Below are 19,645 nucleotides of genomic sequence, written 5' to 3' on the forward strand. Positions count from 1 at the left end.
GCAAAATTAATATCACCAATTCTACAGCAGCATCACTATAACTCAATGGATATCTGAGAGAATGTCAACTCTGCACAGCTAAGAAGAAATTTTGTGGGGGAAGGGGATTTGTTAATGCTTTCTCTATTTACAGAAAATCAAGGCAGTGGATCCGCAGCAGTGAATCCAAAGTTAATCCCATCTCAAAAAGACCAAAAATAAAAGATTCTGCTACTTGCTAATGCCTGTCACAATTTCCCACTTTCAACTGATTTAACATTGTCTGTATCTCAGCCTAAACACTCTTATATAGAAGCAACAGCTAGCTAAAGCATACATACATTGGTGTGACTAGCTCCAGTCTTGAACCAGCTACACCCAAGTTGCATGTTCCAACTTTCAATTGCCTGCATTTGCACAATTGGCAGTCTCCAAACCCTAGGAGACCTCTCCCATCCCATTCCCTGCAATCACATACCATAATGGTCCCAGTCCTCAAGCATACTTTGGAACTCCAGCTGGTTTCTGCCCTCCGTGAAGATAGGTTTTGGGTTCTTTTCAAAGCCCCCAGAGAGCACTCCACCCTGCCAGTTGCGAACGTAGATCCTACCATCCAGATCCATGATTACTGGGAAAGGAAGGAACATAGTTCATCAGAAAGGACACAGCCCTGTGAAAGATGTGGGGAGGAGAAGATTAAGAGTTATGCTCTTGGACCTCAGACAAAAGATATTTCACTATAATTTGCAGTCTGTAGAAAACTATATTTGTTTTCAATTAGGATAAATTCCTACCTTTCAGGTTTGTGAGGCAACCCGTTCACCCACAAGAGGTGAGTTAGTTGCTCAATATATGTAATCAACCCCTTCAAGTGGGGAGTGGCCTCATGGAGGAGGAACTTGGCCGACTCAGTGGACCCACCACTGTGTGAGACTCATCTCTCCCTCTCTCTTGTCCAGCAAATGTCAGAGACTGAATAGACTGGTCACAGCTTGACCCCAAGAACAGCTTTAAACCATGTACCTACGTCATTATAAAGATTATACATTAGCATCTCCGTAACACTGCCTGACTCCACCCATTTTTCAGCTCATTTGTGATTGAAATTTGTGATGTCTAATTAGCAAATTTGTAGATGACACTGATTGGTGGAGTAGCAGATAGTGAAGGGGACTGTTAGAGAATGCAGCAAAATATAGACAGATTGGAGTTGAGCAGAGAAATGGCAGATGAAGTTCAATCTGGGCATATACCAGGTGATGCATTTTGGAAAATCCAATTCAAGAGAGAACTATACATTAAATGGAAAAGCCCTGAGGAAAACGGATGTACAGAGAGATCTAGGTATTCAAGTCTATTGTACCCTGAAGGTGACAATGCAGGTCGATACAGTAGTCAAGAAGGTATACAGCATGCTTTCCTTCATCAGATGGGGCAATGAGTACAAGAGTTGGCAGGTCATGTTACAGTTGTATAGGACTTTTTTCGGCCACATTTGGAATACTGCATACAGTTCTGGTCGCCACATCATTAAAAGGACGTGGATGCTTCGGATAGGGTGCAAAGGAGGTTCACCAGGATGTTGTCTGGTATGGAGGGCACTAGCTATAAAGAGAGGTTGAGTAGATTAGAATTAGTTTCATGAGAAAAACAGAGGTGGGGGACTTGATTGAGGTTTACAAAATCATAAGAGGTATAGAAAGGGTGGATAGCAAGAGGCTTTGTCCTTCGAGTTGGAGACTCAATTACTAGGGTCACAAGTTCAACGTGAGAGAGAAAAAGTTTAAGGGAGATAAGTTCTTTACACAGAGGGTGGTGTTTGCCAACGGAGGTGGTAGAGGTGGCCATGATAGTGTCATTTAAGATAAATTTAGACAGATATGTGAATGGACAGGGAGCAGAGGGATACAGATCCTTTGAAAATAGACGACAGGTTTAGGTAGAGGATCTGGATCGGCACAGCCTTGCAGGACCAAAGAGCCTATTCCTGTGATGCAATTTTCTTTGTTCTGAAATCATCATTCCTCCTGTCTTTGCTACTGCTAGAAATGAAAATTCACACCAGTCAGCCAATCAAATCCTATCCTCCTTTAACTGGAGGTCATTCAAACCTCAATGTTAAAATTCTCATTCTTGTTTTGCCTCGAGCTTCTGATATACCTATACACCTCTAACTCTAGCATCTTGAACAGCCCCAATTTTAATCACTCCATCATGCTGACTGAGTCTTCAGCTCCTCAGCCCTAACCCCTAGAATACCTACTTGCATCTCTCTACCCTGCTTTCTTCCTGTGGGACACTACTTTTTGATCTCTTTAATCAAGTTTTAAGACACCGGACCCAATATCTCCTTTTGTAACTTGGTGTCATACTTTGTTTTATAATATCTATGTGTCATGCCTTTGGTTATTTTACTGCATTGAAGGCACATCATGAATATAAACTATTGTTCAGGTCAGCATGGGTGAAGTTGCTAGAGTGCATCTTATCAGTGCTGAAAATGTTTGCTGGAAAAGCGCAGCAGGTCAGGCAGCATCCAAGGAACAGGAGAATCGACGTTTCGGGCATAAGCCCTTCTTCAGGAATGAGGAAAGTGTGTCCAGCAGGCTAAGATAAAAGGTAGGGAGGAGGGACTTGGGAGAGGGGCGTTGGAAATGCGACAGGTGGAAGGAGGTCAAGGTGAGGGTGATAGGTCGGAGTGGGGTGGGGGTGGAGAGGTCAGGAAGAAGATTGCAGGTTAGGAAGGTGGTGCTGAGTTCGAGGGATTTGACTGAGACAAGGTGGGGGGAGGGGAAATGAGGAAACTGGAGAAATCTGAGTTCATCCCTTGTGGTTGGAGGGTTCCTAGGCAGTTCCTTCCGCCTAGGAACCCTCCAACCACAAGGGATGAACTCAGATTTCTCCAGTTTCCTCATTTCCCCTCCCCCCACCTTGTCTCAGTCAAATCCCTCGAACTCAGCACCACCTTCCTAACCTGCAATCTTCTTCCTGACCTCTCCGCCCCCACCCCACTCCGACCTATCACCCTCACCTTGACCTCCTTCCACCTATCGCATTTCCAACGCCCCTCTCCCAAGTCCCTCCTCCCTACCTTTTATCTTAGCCTGCTGGACACACTTTCCTCTTTCCTGAAGAAGGGCTTATGCCCGAAACGTCGATTCTCCTGTTCCTTGGATGCTGCCTGACCTGTTGCGCTTTTCCAGCAACACATTTTCAGCTCTGATCTCCAGCATCTGCAGCCCTCACTTTCTCCTCGAAGATTTTTGCATCTTATCAGTGCCTCACAAGCTTAACGTTATGATTAATACTTTATGTTCACTTGCTTAAAGTTAGCTTCATAAACTTAAGGAGACAGTTTGAGTCCCATCTGTGCCAACCACTCCAGCAATGTGATCATGGATATTGGGAGTGTTTTGGCCTGGATGGCTAGGTAGCAATTCTCAGGTATGAATGGCAACCCCCCTACCCCATAACATATGTATCACTGACAGGTGACCACTGGAAGCACAACTGCAAGTGCCTTATGATCTGGTCAAACAACAGAGTCTATGTGCATACAGGAAATCCCCTGGAGGCTGTAAAGAAGGGTTTGCTGACATAATCACTGAAAAGCAATAAAGGAACCCCTTTGCCTTCAGTCCTGCTCTTAATGAGATATTTTATCAAACTGATACTGTGATCTCCAATTTGAATCTTATTATCTGAGCTAAGGTATCTGCTCCAACAGACTGAAAGCAACAGACTCATCTTTTCCTAAAAACATGTTCAACTTGCTTCAGGAAGTACACATTGATTCATTCTGTAAAACTGTAATATTGTAAACAAACAATTGATTCCAGCCAAATATGCTGCTCCCTCACCTGGCATATCAGGGCGCAATCCCTGCTCCAGTGGTCGGGTCACCAGGTAAAAGTGTTCACATGGATGGAGTGGTACAGATACAGGCTCCTCGCTCATTAAACCAAGCTCATAGGCCCACTGGCCACAGATGAGCAGTTGGTTAATGCATGTAGGCGGAGGGAAAGAGAATGAGTGAAAAAAGTGTTAGCTTCAGATACCAAACTCAAGACCAAAATATGTGTATTAGTACTTCAGTTCTACAGAATTAAAAATATTAGCCAGTTTTGTAGGTGTTAATTCCTTTAGTCCTAAACTGTTGATGCTGGACAGTATGAAGCCAAGGTGCAAGTACAAAGAATAAAACCGCTCTAATATCAAGTGATTTTTATAACAACCACAAATGTTAAATGGAAGTCATCAAATGCAGAATATTTAACACTAGATTGAGAGATTGAGGCATGGGGCAGAAGAATCTAATCTATATATTAGAAAGAATCACCATGAAGCTGTCAGTCCTATTCTGCAGTAGGCATCTCTGTAAGTAGGAGAATTGAATTAAACAGGACAGCCCTGGTGTACAATCCACGGTCTTCAGGATCTCCTCAAACACCTGCCCTATACATACAATATTGGGACAGTGGGCACTAGCTCAGGAAAGCATCTCAGAATTGTTAGAGAAATGACCAACTGTACTGACATCACAAATCTTCACATTACAAAGAAACAATATTACTATCGATTTCAAGATTAAACGTATAGCCTTGAGGATTGTGGAAACTCAGTCAACGAATGTGCTCAAGATAGAGATCAATAAATTTACAGATTCTACTGACATCGAGGGATCTGGGGTTAATGCAAGAAATGGCATTGAGGCAGATCAGCCATACATTTAGAATGGAGGAACAGGCTCAAAAGACAAAATGGACAACTCTTGTTTGTATGAGTCTGTCAAACAATCATGGACCATCACTTTGCAGGAAAATATTTTGTACTGTAATCCACTGGAAACTAAAAGGCAACATTCAGCTAACCTTCACAAAGCAAAAAACAATGTAAATATCTCAACAATTTAAGAAAGACAACTCTTAACATTTTGTCTCAAAACTGGGTTGCATTCTGTTTCACGCTGCTGCTTTTCTGAATGGCAGGGAGAGAGTAGATATGATGAACAGTCAGCACAAATGACAGAATGCTGAGACAGTGTTACAAGGATTGAGTTGGTTACCTGCCCTGCACAGTTCACAAAGTATTCACAGTCTATATGGCCTCTGTCAGTTTCAATTCCAGTCACGTGGCCTTTCTCGACCATCACATGATTGACACTGGCCCCTTCGTATATCTGGACTCCTATAGTAAACAACATTTAATAGAGCTCAAAATTTAGCAAGTTACATTCAGATAGCAAATCTGCTTCAATAATTTTCATTTCACCTTTAATACAGTAAAACCATTTCAAAATGCTTCACAGGGGTGTTATCAAACAAAATGTGACATTAAGGTACATAAAAGTAAATATTAGAAAGTGACCAAAAGCTTGATTGAAGTGGTAGGTTTGAAGGAATGACTTATAGATAAAGGAGAGATATATATAAGAAAAATTAGACAGGAAATGCCAGCATTTCCTCTGGCATAATGCCAGTATATAAGTAAAGTGCGTCATTAATAAAGAATATCATTCAAAGAAGCAAGAGGAAAACAGACTTCAGTCCAAGACAGAGAAATTCAGAAAGGTGACCAAAACGCTTGGTCAAATAAATTGGTCTTAAGTCATAAAAGAGGGTTTGGGAGGGAAAAAGATTGAACAGCTTTTTTTTGAGCTCAAAACAAGATTCTTAAACGTAAACAAATTATCCAACTCTTTCATCATACCGAGATAAGTTTAGTTTGGAACACAGAGAAAAACAAAATGGTCAGGTAGCAAATAAACATTGTGGCATTTAAATAACTTAAAAAGTTAACAAACGTTTGTTCTTAAAAAAAAAACTCAGCGACAAAGTTCTATCTGAGATTTATCTGGGAAGATAAGGACAGTATAAGATTAAAAGAACATGAAGAAGGACAGTAGTAAGTTGAACAAAAAGACAGCAAACAAGAAGTCAGGAATATAGAAAAATGGGTAATAAGTAAACAGAGAAGAGAAGCTAAAGTAAACATTGGCCTCTTAAAGTAAAGGCAGGAAAAATTACCATGGGAAATGGCAAAGGTATTGAAAGTACGTTTTTGAGTCTGCCTTTGCAGTAAACAAAATCTAAATTATAGGATAACTATAGGGATGATAAGAGTGAGAAACTTAGAAGTCATTATTATTAGCAGAGAACAAGTTTTTAAAAAACGTTAAGGAACTAAAGCCAACAAATCCCTAAAACATGGTGATTTAATTCTTGGATTCAAAAACAAGCAGCTGTTGAAATAGATGAAGCATCGCTTGTAATTTTCTGAAGTTCCCCAGATTCTAGAATGGTCCCAGTGATTTGGAAGCTAGCAAATCTAACAAGAGAACAACAGATCAGTTCGCCTTGACAAAAGTTATTGGGAAAATGGTGGAATCTACACAGGAGGAAATTTAACAAGCAATTCCAAAACCACAGTCTATTAAGAACTGAAGAGGTTGAAGCAAGAAAAAGCCATTTGGTCCCTTAAACCTGCTCTGCCATTTAACAGGATGCTGGTTGATCTGAAAATGGTCTTAATTTCAGTGTTCTGTTCACCATCACATTTGATATCCTTGTAAATCAATAATCTGTGCAAATCAATCTTGCATACAAATTACTTAGTTATCACTGCTTCCTGGGATAGCAAATTCCAAAGATTAAAAAGCCTAAGAGAAAGAGTTCCTCCTGATCTCCACATTCAATGAGATCTCTTATTTGGAAACTGTGCCCTCAAGTTCTCGAATCCTGCGTAAGAAGAAACATCCTTTCAGTATCTAGAGTCACAAGATCCCTTAGAATCTTTTTTTGTTTCAACAGATCGCTTCTATTTTCCTAAACTCCAATGAGCAACTTTCTCAATCCTCCCTCAGAAGACACCCTTTCATCCCAGAAACAACCTAAGTGAACTTTCTCTAAACTGACCACAACTGTACACTGGTGTGATCTCAAAAAAGCTCTGTAGGATTGGTTAATGCCAAGGAAGCAAGGGATAAATAGGTCATTTTTATAATGGCAAATTTTCAACTTGTGGAGTGTTGCAAGAATCAACACAGGAACATCTGCTATTTAAAATCTATATTTAGATTAATGAAAACGAGCAACGTATCCAGGTTTGCTGACAATACAAAACTAGATAACAATGTGAACTGTGAAGAGGACATAAAGAGTCTGCAAAGATAAATAGTCAAGCATGTGGAACAATAGTTGGGCAAGTATGAGATTATTCACATTGACGGTAATAAAAAGAGAGCTAAACTTCTTTTCAAAGGCATGTAACTTCTAAAGGTTGAAGATTAGAGAAACTTGGGTGTACCTTAAAAGGAACACAAATTTAGCATACAGGTACAACAACAATTAGGAAGACAAATAGCATGTTGGTGTTTACTGCAAGATGACTGGAGTATAAGAATTAGGAAATATTCGACAATTTACTTGACTAAGATCATACCTGGGCATACTATGTGCCATGTCTAAGAAAATGCTCAATGAAGTTGACAGTGAAAGCTACTAGATTTGTTCAGAGAATATGAAAGCTATCCTTTACTGATTGACTCTCAACTTTAGGTGAGTGGTGATCTTATTGAAACATGCAAGATTTTGCAGGGGTTGGACAGGGAAAACACAGAGGTTGTTTGCACTAATTTGGGAATCTGCAACATAGCAGCATACTTTCAGCATTAAGAATTGATTGTTTAGAACTGAAACGAGGAGAAATTCTTTCCTCAATGTTTCAGAAAGTTGAGGATGGTCGATTGTTGAGCGTATTTAACGCTGGGATGAATGACTTTTGATCTTAGGCAATTGTGGTATTTGGTGGCAGATGATAAAACTGAAGCAGAAGATCAGCCAAAATTGCATGAACAGTGGAGTTCATGAAGCTGTACTTTGTACTTATTTCCTGTGTAATTCCTCAGCATGGAATCATCAGGCTAACGAGCAGGTCCACCAACACTGTAACAAAGAACTTTGCTCTATCAATGCTGAACAAACCCTTAGTAACCATAGCATTACAACACGTGGCCAGTCTGTTGAAAAATAGCAATGTATCCAAGTTTGCTGACAATACAAAGCTAGGTAGCAATGTGAACTGTGAAGAGGACATAAAGAGTCTGCAAAGATAAACAGTCAAGCATGTGGAACAATAGTTGGGCAAGTCTGAGGTTATTCATGTTGACGGTAATTTTAAAAAATGCTAAACTTCTTTTCAAAGGCATGTAACTTCTAAAGGTTGAAGATTAGAGAAACCATGGCATTACATCATGTGGTAAGTCTGCTGCTAAGCTCACTAGCTATATAGATAAAGGTGGATTCAAGTGTTGTAAAAAGCATAGTGAGGGAGCAGCACGTTCAACCCTGCTCAAAGCATCAATCTGTAAGACCTTTCATATTCACACAATGTAAACTGAAGTCAGAAAATTGTAAATACTCAAGGCTTTTGGTAAGGGAAAAGCAAACTGAATATCAGGGAGATTTGTACAATTTTGTTTTACAATTGCTTGCCATTTAAAACTTATCAGATTTAAATGCTATCCAACAGCAGGGAAACTCACCGTTGTGTACAGCAGCTGTCACAAGTGCCTGGACAACATCTGGTGGAGAGATGACTGCATCTCCTGGGACATGCATTGCTCCAACCAGGTCATGGATATTTACCAGAGGGTGCAGCTGGGCTACCTGTTTTGGACTGATGATGTCACAAGGGATTCCCATTACCCTAATAATACATGGAACAACACACTTAATATTCTGTGCTTTGTAAGACAAAGTGGGTAAGTGAAGTTGGCATTTACTTATGAATGCCATCAATACAACTAAATTACATGACAATTACAGGAGATATCACCACAGACCATTTCATTGAGAAGGCTTCTGAATGATGTTCAGGGATATACAATTAATTCAAGATGATCACCAACAAAATAGTCCTTCAATATTTAATTGTGGACTACAAAGTTCAAGAATCAGCTCATCACTACCATTTCAAAAGGTAATTTGGAATGGCCTACTCTAACCAGTAGCACCTACGTCCAATAAATAGATATAGAAAAAATTCACGACAAGGTGCTGGTTTGCCACAGTCTGCTCAAGTAAGGCCTGTTAGTTCATGCCAGAATGTCATAAACACTGCTATAAAGATTGCATGTTCATAAACCATATATTTTAAATGTGATTTCACAGCTGCTGCCTTTACCCACTGCATGTTGTTTGTTTTTGTACATTACCGCCCAGTAGAAGTTAGGTATCTCTTTCTGCTCCATTTCGAATTTTAGTGGCTTCTCCTGTATTTGAAGCAATTGTCCATGTCCCAGATTGATTATAAACTGGACTCAGTTTGCCCTATTTTGTAAATCTTGAAATTGTGTACATGCACTATACATACCCATCCAATCCTCTCATTTGCATCCTCCGAAACTTCAACAATCACTGACCTAACCTAACATGTTCACTACGCCAGAGTCCTTTGAATTGTTTCCCAACAGTTGGACATCTGCTTTCAGCTCCTCCCATGACCCACAGAGCTCTACAGCTGAGAGAGATGTGCTTTGTTTGAACACCATTTAATCCAATTACTTGTACAAGTATGACCGTGGGAAATACTTGCCTAATTGTCCTCTTTCCCTTACCAAAGGGAAATGCACAACGAAATCAAAAGTTTAGCAGAGTGTGTTCTTGAACTTACCTATTTAGTACTGTGCAGTTAAGGTTATACTGAAAGAATTGTTGTGCCACAATAAGATTTTTCAAAGATCTGTGCCTATTCTTATCACAGACTGGTGCAAATGTAACACATTCATGATCAATTAGCTATGAATATAGGGGAGCATCTATTGTGATAGTAATACAAGAACTTTAAAACTCACACTCAATACACTATTTTGAAGAACAAAAGGAGAGTTACTCCCAATGTCCTGGCCAATATTCATCCTTTAACCAACATCAATGGGGTTTACTAAACGTAAATTGTCTATGCATTTCCCACATTATAATTTCTGTTGTAAAAAAAGTACTCTCTTGGCTATAAAACATTTTCAAATGTCCAGTGATTGTAAAAAGAGCTATTAATATGCAAATCTTTCTTTCCTTAACAGCTATGTGGATGTACATTTTCCTATGTTATTCTGACCTGTGTTTTTTGCAATGGCAACTGGTTTGTCAATGATTCAGCTTTGTGCTACCCTGATCAATCTTTATTTCAATTCTCTAATTAATTAATCAGGGACTTCTATGATGTATTTAAAATGGAGAAGTTTTTTGAATGAGTGCAATGGCAAACAGTGGGACACCCCAGCCCAATGTTTGGCACAAAAGCTCCATTACTCGCACGCATCATTCTTGTCGCCAAGGTTTATGGAAGTCTTCATCTGAAGATTTGTATAAAATCATTTGCCTCGCTCAATGACAACCCAACTACCCATTCAACAACTCTTCCATCCACCCTCCACTCACTCTCACTTTGGGGGTCACACAAATTTATGAATAGTAAGATGAGGCCACATCAGTAACAAGTTTGGAAAATACTATCCTAGAAGGGTCAGGCCATTCTCAGTGTAGTAGAGCCAGAGGAGATACTGATCCAAATGGGGGTCAATGTGTCAGTGGGAGAAATGAGGATCAGGCCATGCCTACAACCAAAAGGTCAATGACGTGTTTTCATTTGTACTTTGTAAGCTTATGCTTAAATACCAATGTGCATCAAGTTTCATTTATGCTTGGATAAAACATGAAGTCAGCTATGATCCTGTCCAAAAGACAGAACAAAGGTAGCCCAAACACAGTGACCTACTCAGAGCTGACTAATAGTTCTTGACATATTTCGGTCTAAGTAGGATCTTTGTCAGTTAAGGAAAGAAAACTTTCAAGGGGACGTCACGTTACAGCTGTACAGAACATTGGTGAGACCACTTTGAGGATAATGCGTACAATTCTGGTTGCCCCTCTATAGGAAGATATTGTTAAAATTGTGAGGATGCAGAAAAGATTTGCAAGGATGTTGCCAGGAATGGAGAGTTTGAGTTATAGGGAGAGGCTGAATAGGCTGGGGCTTTTTCACTGGAGTGTAAGATGTTGAAAGGAAACCTTATAGAGGTTTATAAAATCATGAAGGGCATGGATAGGGTGAATAGCCAAAGTCTTTTTCTGAGGATGGGGGAGTCCAAAACTAGAGGTTATCAGTTTAAGGTGCGAGGAGAAAGGTTTAAAAAGTGTGAAAATACCATGGCTTTAAGAGGTATATTTTGTCCTTTTCGTTTAATAAAAAGAGGTTGAGACAGAGGTATAGAGCTGTCTGTTCAGAGCCAGTAAAGTAAACAGTTTTGAGAGGCCTTGGGATTTCTAAAAAAAAAAGGTGGAACAATGGAAGCAACTTGAATGGTTGGGGTCAAGCTCCCACAGAACCAGGATGTTTAATTTAGCTTTCAGTAGCAGTTGCTTAGTGTAGAAACTGTTTTTCCTCTCTCTGTTGCAGTTAAAATCTGGGATTCTATTCCTGCTGTTAGAATTACATGTGAGACAATCTATTTGACTTCGTAGGATATGTGGAACAATCCATCTTCCGCAACTACACTGACCCCACCCCCACCTTTTCCTCCGCTACATCGATGACTGTATCGGCGCCGCCTCGTGCTCCCACGAGGAGGTTGAACAGTTCATCCACTTCACCAACACCTTCCACCCGACCTCAAATTCACCTGGACAGTCTCAGATTCCTCCCTCCCCTTCCTCGACCTTTCTATTTCTATCTCAGGCAACCGAATCAACACGGACATCTACTACAAACCAACCGACTCCCACAGCTACCTGGACTACACCTCCTCCCATCCTGCCCCCTGTAAAAACGCCATCCCATTCTCCCAATTCCTTCGACTCCGCCGCACCTGCTCCCAGGAGGACCAGTTCCAAAAACGCACATCCCAGATGGCCTCCTTCTTCAAGGACCGCAATTTCCCCCCCGACGTGGTCGACGATGCCCTCCACCACATCTCTTCCACTTCCCGATCTTCCGCCCTTGAACCCCGCCCCTCCAACCGCCACCAGGACAGAGCCCCACTGGTCCTCACCTACCACCCCACTAACCTCCATGTACAGCGCATCATCCGCCGCCATTTCCGCCACCTCCAAACGGACCCCACCACCAAGGATATATTTCCCTCCCCTCCCCTATCAGCATTCCGTAAAGACCACTCCCTCCGTGACTCCCTCGTCAGATCCACACCCCCCACCAACCCAACCTCCACTCCCGGCACCTTCCCCTGCAACTGCAGGAGGTGCAAGACTTGCGCCCACACCTCCCCCCTCACCTCCCTCCAAGGCCCCAAAGGAAACTTCCATATCCGCCACAGATTCACGTGTACCTCCACACATACCATCTATTGCATCCTTTGCACCCGATGTGGCCTCCTCTATATTGGGGAGACAGGCCGCCTGCTTGCGGAGCGTTTCAGGGAACACCTCTGGGACACCCGGACCAACCAACCCAACCACCCTGTAGCTCAACATTTCAATTCCCCCTCCCACTCCACCAAGGATATGCAGGTCTTTGGACTCCTCCATCGTCAGACCACAGCGAAACGACGGTTGGAGGAAGAACGCCTCATCTTCCGGCTAGGAACCCTCCAACCACAAGGGATGAACTCGGATTTCACCAGTTTCCTCATTTCCCCTCCCCCCAGCCTGTCTCAGTCAAATCCATCAAATTCAGCACCGCCTTCCTAACCTGCAATCTTCTTCCCGACCTCTACGCCCCCACCCCAGTCTGACCTATCACCCTCACCTTGACCTCTTTCCACCTATCACATTTCCGACGCCCCTCCCCCAAGTCCCTCCTCCCTATCTTTTATCTTAGCCTGCTGGACCAACTTTCCTCATTCCTGAAGAAGGGCTAATGCCCGAAACGTCGATTCTCCTGTTCCCTAGATGCTGCCTGACCTGCTGCGCTTTTCCAGCCACACATTTCCATCTCTGATCTCCAGCATCTGCAGACCTCACTTTCTCCTCAATCTATTTGACTGACTTTGCCTTTGCCAAAAATGTGTTTATGAGATACTACTATATTGGAAGGGTTAATGGGCAGTTTATTATTTTGTTAAGTATTTTGATAGACTGACAGTTAAGCCAATTCTTTTATTTTTATTTATCTGTATTTTAACTATAGTGTATGAATAAAGTGTGTTTTGCTTCAAGTCTGATAGTTTGTTTAATCGAATTGCATCTGGAATGCAACGCCTGGCATTTGCCTTTAAAAATAAGAAAACAAAATACTGTCCAGACTATCTCCTTGACATGTTTTGAAGGAGATTGGTCTGGTCCATAACAAAAGGACCTGAGTGGTAACTTTTTCTCGCAGGGAGTGGTGCTTGTATGGAATGAGCTGCCAGAGGAAGTGGTGGAGGTGGTTACAATTACAATATTTAAAAGGCATTAGGATGAGTACATGCATAGGAAGGGTTTAGAGGTTTTATGAGCCAAATGCTGGCAAACAGAACGAGGTCAGATTGGGAAGTCAGGTCTGCTCAAAGTTGATTTCAAGATTAAACGTGTAGCCTTGAGGATTGTGGAAGCTCAGTCAACGAACGTGCTCAAGATATAGATCAATAAATTTATAGATATTATTGACATCGAGGGATCTGGGGTTAATGCAAGAAATGGCATTGAGGCAGATCAGCTATACATTTAGAATAGAGGAGCAGGCTCAAAAGACAAAATGGACAACTCTTGTATGAGTCTGCCAAACAATCATGGAACATCACTTTACAGGAAAATATCTTGCACTGTAATCCTAGTCAGCTCAAAGTTGGACCCAAGGGTCTGTTTCCATGCTGTATGACTCTATGAGCATAAGTCACTTGCGTGCATCAGAACAATTAGGGAAATTAATTCAGGAAGATAGAGTCAAACAAACAACATTTTAAAAATTTGAAAAGTTCATGTGGCAGACTTGGTCATTTCAGAGCAGTTGAGGCCTGGCCTCTTATCAAAAATTGACAGATAGGGATGGCATACACAGTGTTGAAAACGAAGAAATGCAAGATGTTATGTGTGACAGATAACAATGGCCTCTTTCTCACAATTCAAAAGGTGACTCAGATCGAAAGGCTGGAACCAGGGCCAAATAACTCCAGACAAAAGCAAGAAAAGTAACAGCAGGCTGCTGCTATAATATGCAGATCATGTTTGCCCTCAACAAAATGATAAAAATTCTCAGAGTAATGAGAGAGACTGAGGGGAAAAAGGAGGCCAGCAACCAGAAAGCAGGAATGGTGAATGCTAACCCAATTCCAGTGGCTCTCACCTCTCAGCAGATAAAAATAAAGAGCAGAGAGTTAGAGAACTAAAGTGAACTGAACAGTTAAAAATGTGAAAAAAATACTTGAGTTGAAACCAGTGCTGAACTACAACCTGCTTTTGTGCCAAGAAAATGAAACAGAAAAAATTACTGACTGAAAGAAAATTCCAGGAATTTTAGTTTGTGCGAGTCTCCTCACTTAGAATGGTTATAAAGTTACGGTTTTCTTTTCTTCAGAAATACATCCTTTGTCAGCAACACAACTAAATGGATCAATATTTCCAAGGTGCATAGAAGAATGAATATGATTAATTGAACACATTCATTTCAATTTAAAATTGTACAATTAGAAAATTGTGAATTACATTTAATATTCGAGATGCCGCTATGATTTTTTGACTTGTTTATTCAGTTAACTGTAAAAGGCAAAGAAATCGTTTTAAAGGACTAATTTCAATTGTGAAGTTACAATCACCTGGTAGAAACTGAATTTGAACTTTTCAAAATCTTCATAATTAATTCAGAGTTTTAAAATACAGGTTTATGCAGTTTCAATTGAAGACTTGCAAATATATTTTAAACCAATTTGAACATTACATAGTACTATTACTGATGACACAAAGTATTGTAATCAACACAGATTGAAGTAAAAAGCTACAATAAGATATTGATAGATTAAGTGGATATGTCCTTTTAAATTTAGTAAGAGAAATAGGCCACTCAGCCTCTCAAGCCTGGATCCCCCATTCAAAATGATGCTGGCTGATTTGTTAATTCCCCACCCTCAGAGCAAAAAATTTCTTCATTTCTGTCTTAATGGGTGACGAATTACTTTTAAATAGTGACCCCATGTTTTAGAGTTTCCAATAAAAGGAAATATGGTTAATGGGCAAAATTGTTTTAAACCAATTTACAGTAAGCTAATCAACAATGAAAACAATGAAAAAAATGCCTGAAAGGTATAGGCAACATCAAAATGACCAAATTTCAGTATCACCTTGGTTACTCACTTGGCCAACAGCAACTGATTACAGTAATTGAGATGTACAGCTCAGAAATAGAGCCTTTCGTCCAACTCGTTCATGCCGAACAAATATCCCAACCTAATCTAGTCCCACTTGCCAGCATCTGGCCCATATCCCTGTAAACCCTTCTTATTCATAAGCCCATCCAGATGCCGTTTAAGTGTTGCAATTGTACCAATCTCCACCACCTCCTCTGGCAGCTCGTTCCATACACGCATCACCCTCTGCGCAAAAAATGTGTCCCTTAGGTCTCTTTTATATCTTTCCCCTCTCACCCTAAACCTATGCCCTCTAGTTCTCGACTCCCCCACCCCTGGGAAAAGACCTTGTCTATTTACCCTATCCATGCCCCTCATGATTTTATAAACCTCTATAAAGTCACTCCTCAGCCTCTGACGCTCCAGGGAAAGCAGCCCCATTGTTTCATTTTTTTTGCACTGAGTGCTTGAATGGTGCAGGTGACAGGGTATCATCACATTTACTCTGGAGGGGTTCAGAATACTTGGTATAAAAGAAAAGAATTGCGGAGCAGTTAACCTAACATTTCTTATTTGAAAATTACCTTCATCTACAATTAAGGATAGGGTGACTGAATTTCAAGGCAATATTCAGCTGAGCAGTGACTGCCAGCATGGATTGAGCCATGCCTGATGAATCTGACTGAAGTTTTTGAAGGGGAATCTAAAATACTGAATAGACATATATCTAAGGATGTTACTTGCACAGATTTCCAGAAGGTAAGTGATCACATTTCTCCTAAGTCATAATTAGCTGAAGATAACGTACATATAATTAAAGCAAATTCTTGATCTTGTGAAAAAATTTGTTGAATGGTATGAGATTGAGAGTACATCAAATGTGAAGATATTTTAATTGGCTTAATGTAATTAGTGGGGTCCTACAAGACCAGTGTTTGGGCCTCACCAATTTGGTTATTTATTAACTTTTTAAATAATTGATTAGAAAGCCACCAATCCAGATTTGCCACTGACAAAAAGATAGGTTGTGCACTAAGAAATCTAGATTAAATTCCCTACAGTGTGAAAACAGGCCCTTTGGCCCAACAAGTTCACACCGACCCCCCCCGAAGAGCAAATGATAATGGAAACGCAAAATTACACTGATATATTGACAGGTTAAGTGATTGGGTAAAAGCACAGGCAAAACAGACAATGGATTTCAACATCAGCAAATGTGAAATCATTCAATTTAGCCAAAGTATCTTTTAAATAGTGAAAATTTAGAAATATTGGAGGTTCAGGTACACAATCCTTAAAATACCCACGATCAGGTACAAAACGGAATCAAAAAGGTGAATGAAACTTTGAGCTTTATGGCTCAAAGGTAGAAGTCATTCTTAAGCTGTACAAAGCCTTGATCACAGCACACTTTAGAACATATGTTATGGAGTCAAAGGGAGTGCAACATGGCTTGCTGAATTCAATAATTAAATTGCAAGGACAGAACAAATGTTGGCTGCATTCCTTGTCTGGATCTTTTGAATTGAAAAGTTTAAGATATTAGAGAACCTGTAGAGTAGATAGAAATTTGTTGACTGATGACATTGCCCTTTACGTAGGTCTCAAAAAGGTAACTAATGTGTCACAATTATAATCGGCTTTTTCCAAATGAGGTTAGATAGCAAACAGCAGACATCGAAAATCAGATCACAGCGACCGAAATTATTCTGAGTGTTTAAAGGAGAAGAGGAAGGATCCCATCCGTCCTGCTGAAAGCAGCAAGATTTCAGTATACTGTCTCTTTAAAATAATTGTATGTCTGCTTTGATCCCCTTGGCTATGGCTGCAGAGTTTTTTTTTAAATCTCTAAAAGGTTAGCCATTTCTTCAGCCATATTATAATCATTTGGAAAGACACTTGAAGAATGAGTTCGATTTGTGTTTAATTTAAAAAAATCTGCTAGTAGATATTAAATAACCTAATAAATTGTAAAAACTGCTTACTGAGTTTAGTTCTAGGTTGTTTCAGGATCACTGATTCCAAACATGAGACCATCAAACATACAAATCAAAAATTTAACTTTTTTGATGAATGACAAAAACTGAATGGGGTTCAAAGCAATTCTTGAATTATCCTGTTGGCACTGATATGTGTGAATGAAGGAGAATGCAACTATACAATAATTTGGAAATGATCTGAAAAAGTTCTTAGTAGCGATGGTAATAATTCTGGTTATTTTAAAAACTGATTCTTAATTCATTGGGAGGGATAAAAAAAGGTAGTATTTTTGTGCCATCATAGTTTGTGTTTCAAAATCTGGACATAAAAGTTTAAATTTATTGTAAAAGCTATTTTAAAAGGTACAAAGGCTAGAGACAAAAAGGTAAATTGGCACTTTGTGCATTTATTGAAACTGACATGGCTTAATTTACACTAAATGTCACAAAGACATCTAAAAACATTTTTGACAGTTGTTTAAAAAATTAAACAAGCAAAATATTTTGTATTATGTTTCATGTCATTAAAGTTTCTTAACTGGATCTTTGCTCACAGTGATATAAGAAAATCACACACTGAAAACAAACCCCTTGGGCTCTTAAGCAATGTCATAATGGATTCTCTATCCTTCTTGATACGAACAGGGACCCATGGTTTCCCAGACTGCCTGGTGGTTGACTGTGTCAGCAAGAAACCCTCCGGTTTAAGAATTTACAAACTTAACTGAGGATGTTAGGTGTCAAATGTCACAGTATGGTGAAGATTTAGATTCCAAGCTTTACCTGTCAAAGAAGTAACCTTAACCCATTCATGGGAGTCACTACCTTCTCAGACATAGTGCTTGAGAAGAGGAGATATGGAAACTGCTTGCAAATAATTCTTTAATGTGAAACCACCAAGCCTAGCAGTATTTATAGAGTCAATTACTGCACATTAGGAAGCTATTCAGCCCATTAATCCACAGGAAATTCGTATCGATTCAATCAATCATTCCTATTCTCCTACTTGATCAACGTAGGCCTGCAAGTTTATTTCCTTCAAGTATCCAACCAATTTCCTTTAGAAATCATTGGTTCCATGTAGCCAGAGACAGGGCAGTGGAGAAGGGATAGTGGCGCAGGTATCGTTGATGATGAACTGGCTCAGAACTGATGGACTCTCTTTAAGCTATATCTTTCCATTTTCTTCTTATGCTTAAAACTATTCAAAATTGTGCTGGATCATGGCAACAGTAGAAAAGCTTTGCTGTATTTTACTGTTTTCTCACTAAAATACACGTGGCAAAAAAAATCATTCATTCATTCCAAAAAAAAATCATTGATTGTTTTTGCTGCCATCACTCAAGTGGCTAGAAAGTCATCATCGAAAGGTTTCAGCAAAGGTGTGATTATTTGGCGTATCATACTTACATGTATATAAAATATGAGCAGAAACAGATGACGCCTCCCTTTAAACCTGTTCTGCAAATTCTATGGTCCAACTGTTTGGGTTTCAAATTCCAGGATCCCATCTTCCTCTCATAATCTTTGACTTCCCTGCCTAACAAGAGCCTATCCACCTGCTTTAAAAATATTCAAGGACGCTGAAGCTCAAATACTTTATGTAACAACTTTCACTTATGCTTAAATAAAGAAACTGTTATAAATATGAAATCTCCTTCAAATCACTGAACAAACTGTCCAAAGGGACTTCAAATTAATTCTTATAGGTCTGAAACCAATTTTACTTACTGTAATCGTGAGACAAGACGTCGCAGGGATATGAGCCTGTCCTGAGTATGAGCCAGTGAGATTGAACCAGTCTGAATGTAACCTGGTAAATACAAGTGGACCTAGTTTAAGCTGCAGTTCTGTGCACATTCACTGTGCGCTTTGATGATGCACAACTTGCAAATGTTATAACCACCCACGTACACATGTAAACAGAAACAAACCTCTCCCCATAGAAAGAAAATTGCATTTATAATGGCACAACTTCAGACATTGTCAAGCACTCTACAGTCAAAAGACATTTTCAAATGCAGTCATCGGTGCTATATAAGAGACTCTGCAGTCAACTCATACACTATAGACTCCACAGAGAAAAGCAATCACAATCCGATAATCTCACTGAAGGATACATATTGGCCAGAACAATGGCTCTTCTCAGTTCCATTGTCCATCTTTTTTTCCTTCAGAAAACTGACTGCTTTATCTCATCATCCTGAAGACAGTACCAGCAACAGTGCAGCACAGCCTCAGTATTACACTGGAATTTCAGCATAAATTCTTTGATCAAGTATCTGGAACCTTGAAGTATTAATATTGGTGACTCAAATGAGTGTAAACAATTTTAAGCTCATTTAACTTATTTATCTAATGGCTTGAAGTTCACTCATGTCAACAGGCAAGCACCATACTGACCCTTTCC

General features: G+C 40.0%; 1 protein-coding gene across 3 annotated transcripts in view; it reads right to left on the reverse strand.

The window, feature by feature from the left end:
* The window catches only part of pdpr (pyruvate dehydrogenase phosphatase regulatory subunit), a 65,003-nt gene that overhangs the window by 39,777 nt on the left and 5,581 nt on the right, over positions 1–19,645 (reverse strand). For all 3 annotated transcript variants that reach the window (XM_087996027.1, XM_087996026.1, XM_043707236.2), the window contains exons 4-8: positions 18,967–19,048; positions 8,522–8,685; positions 5,045–5,166; positions 3,840–3,957; positions 458–607 (exon numbers count right to left, since the gene is read on the reverse strand). In XM_087996027.1, the coding sequence (XP_087852153.1) occupies positions 458–607; positions 3,840–3,957; positions 5,045–5,166; positions 8,522–8,685; positions 18,967–19,048 (636 nt within the window). The remainder of the gene's footprint in view (positions 1–457; positions 608–3,839; positions 3,958–5,044; positions 5,167–8,521; positions 8,686–18,966; positions 19,049–19,645) is intronic.

The sequence above is a fragment of the Chiloscyllium plagiosum genome, unplaced genomic scaffold (assembly GCF_037043375.1).
Source record: "Chiloscyllium plagiosum isolate Xiang-an unplaced genomic scaffold, Cpla_swu_hap1 HiC_scaffold_17, whole genome shotgun sequence".
In the NCBI taxonomy this organism is placed as follows: domain Eukaryota; kingdom Metazoa; phylum Chordata; class Chondrichthyes; order Orectolobiformes; family Hemiscylliidae; genus Chiloscyllium; species Chiloscyllium plagiosum.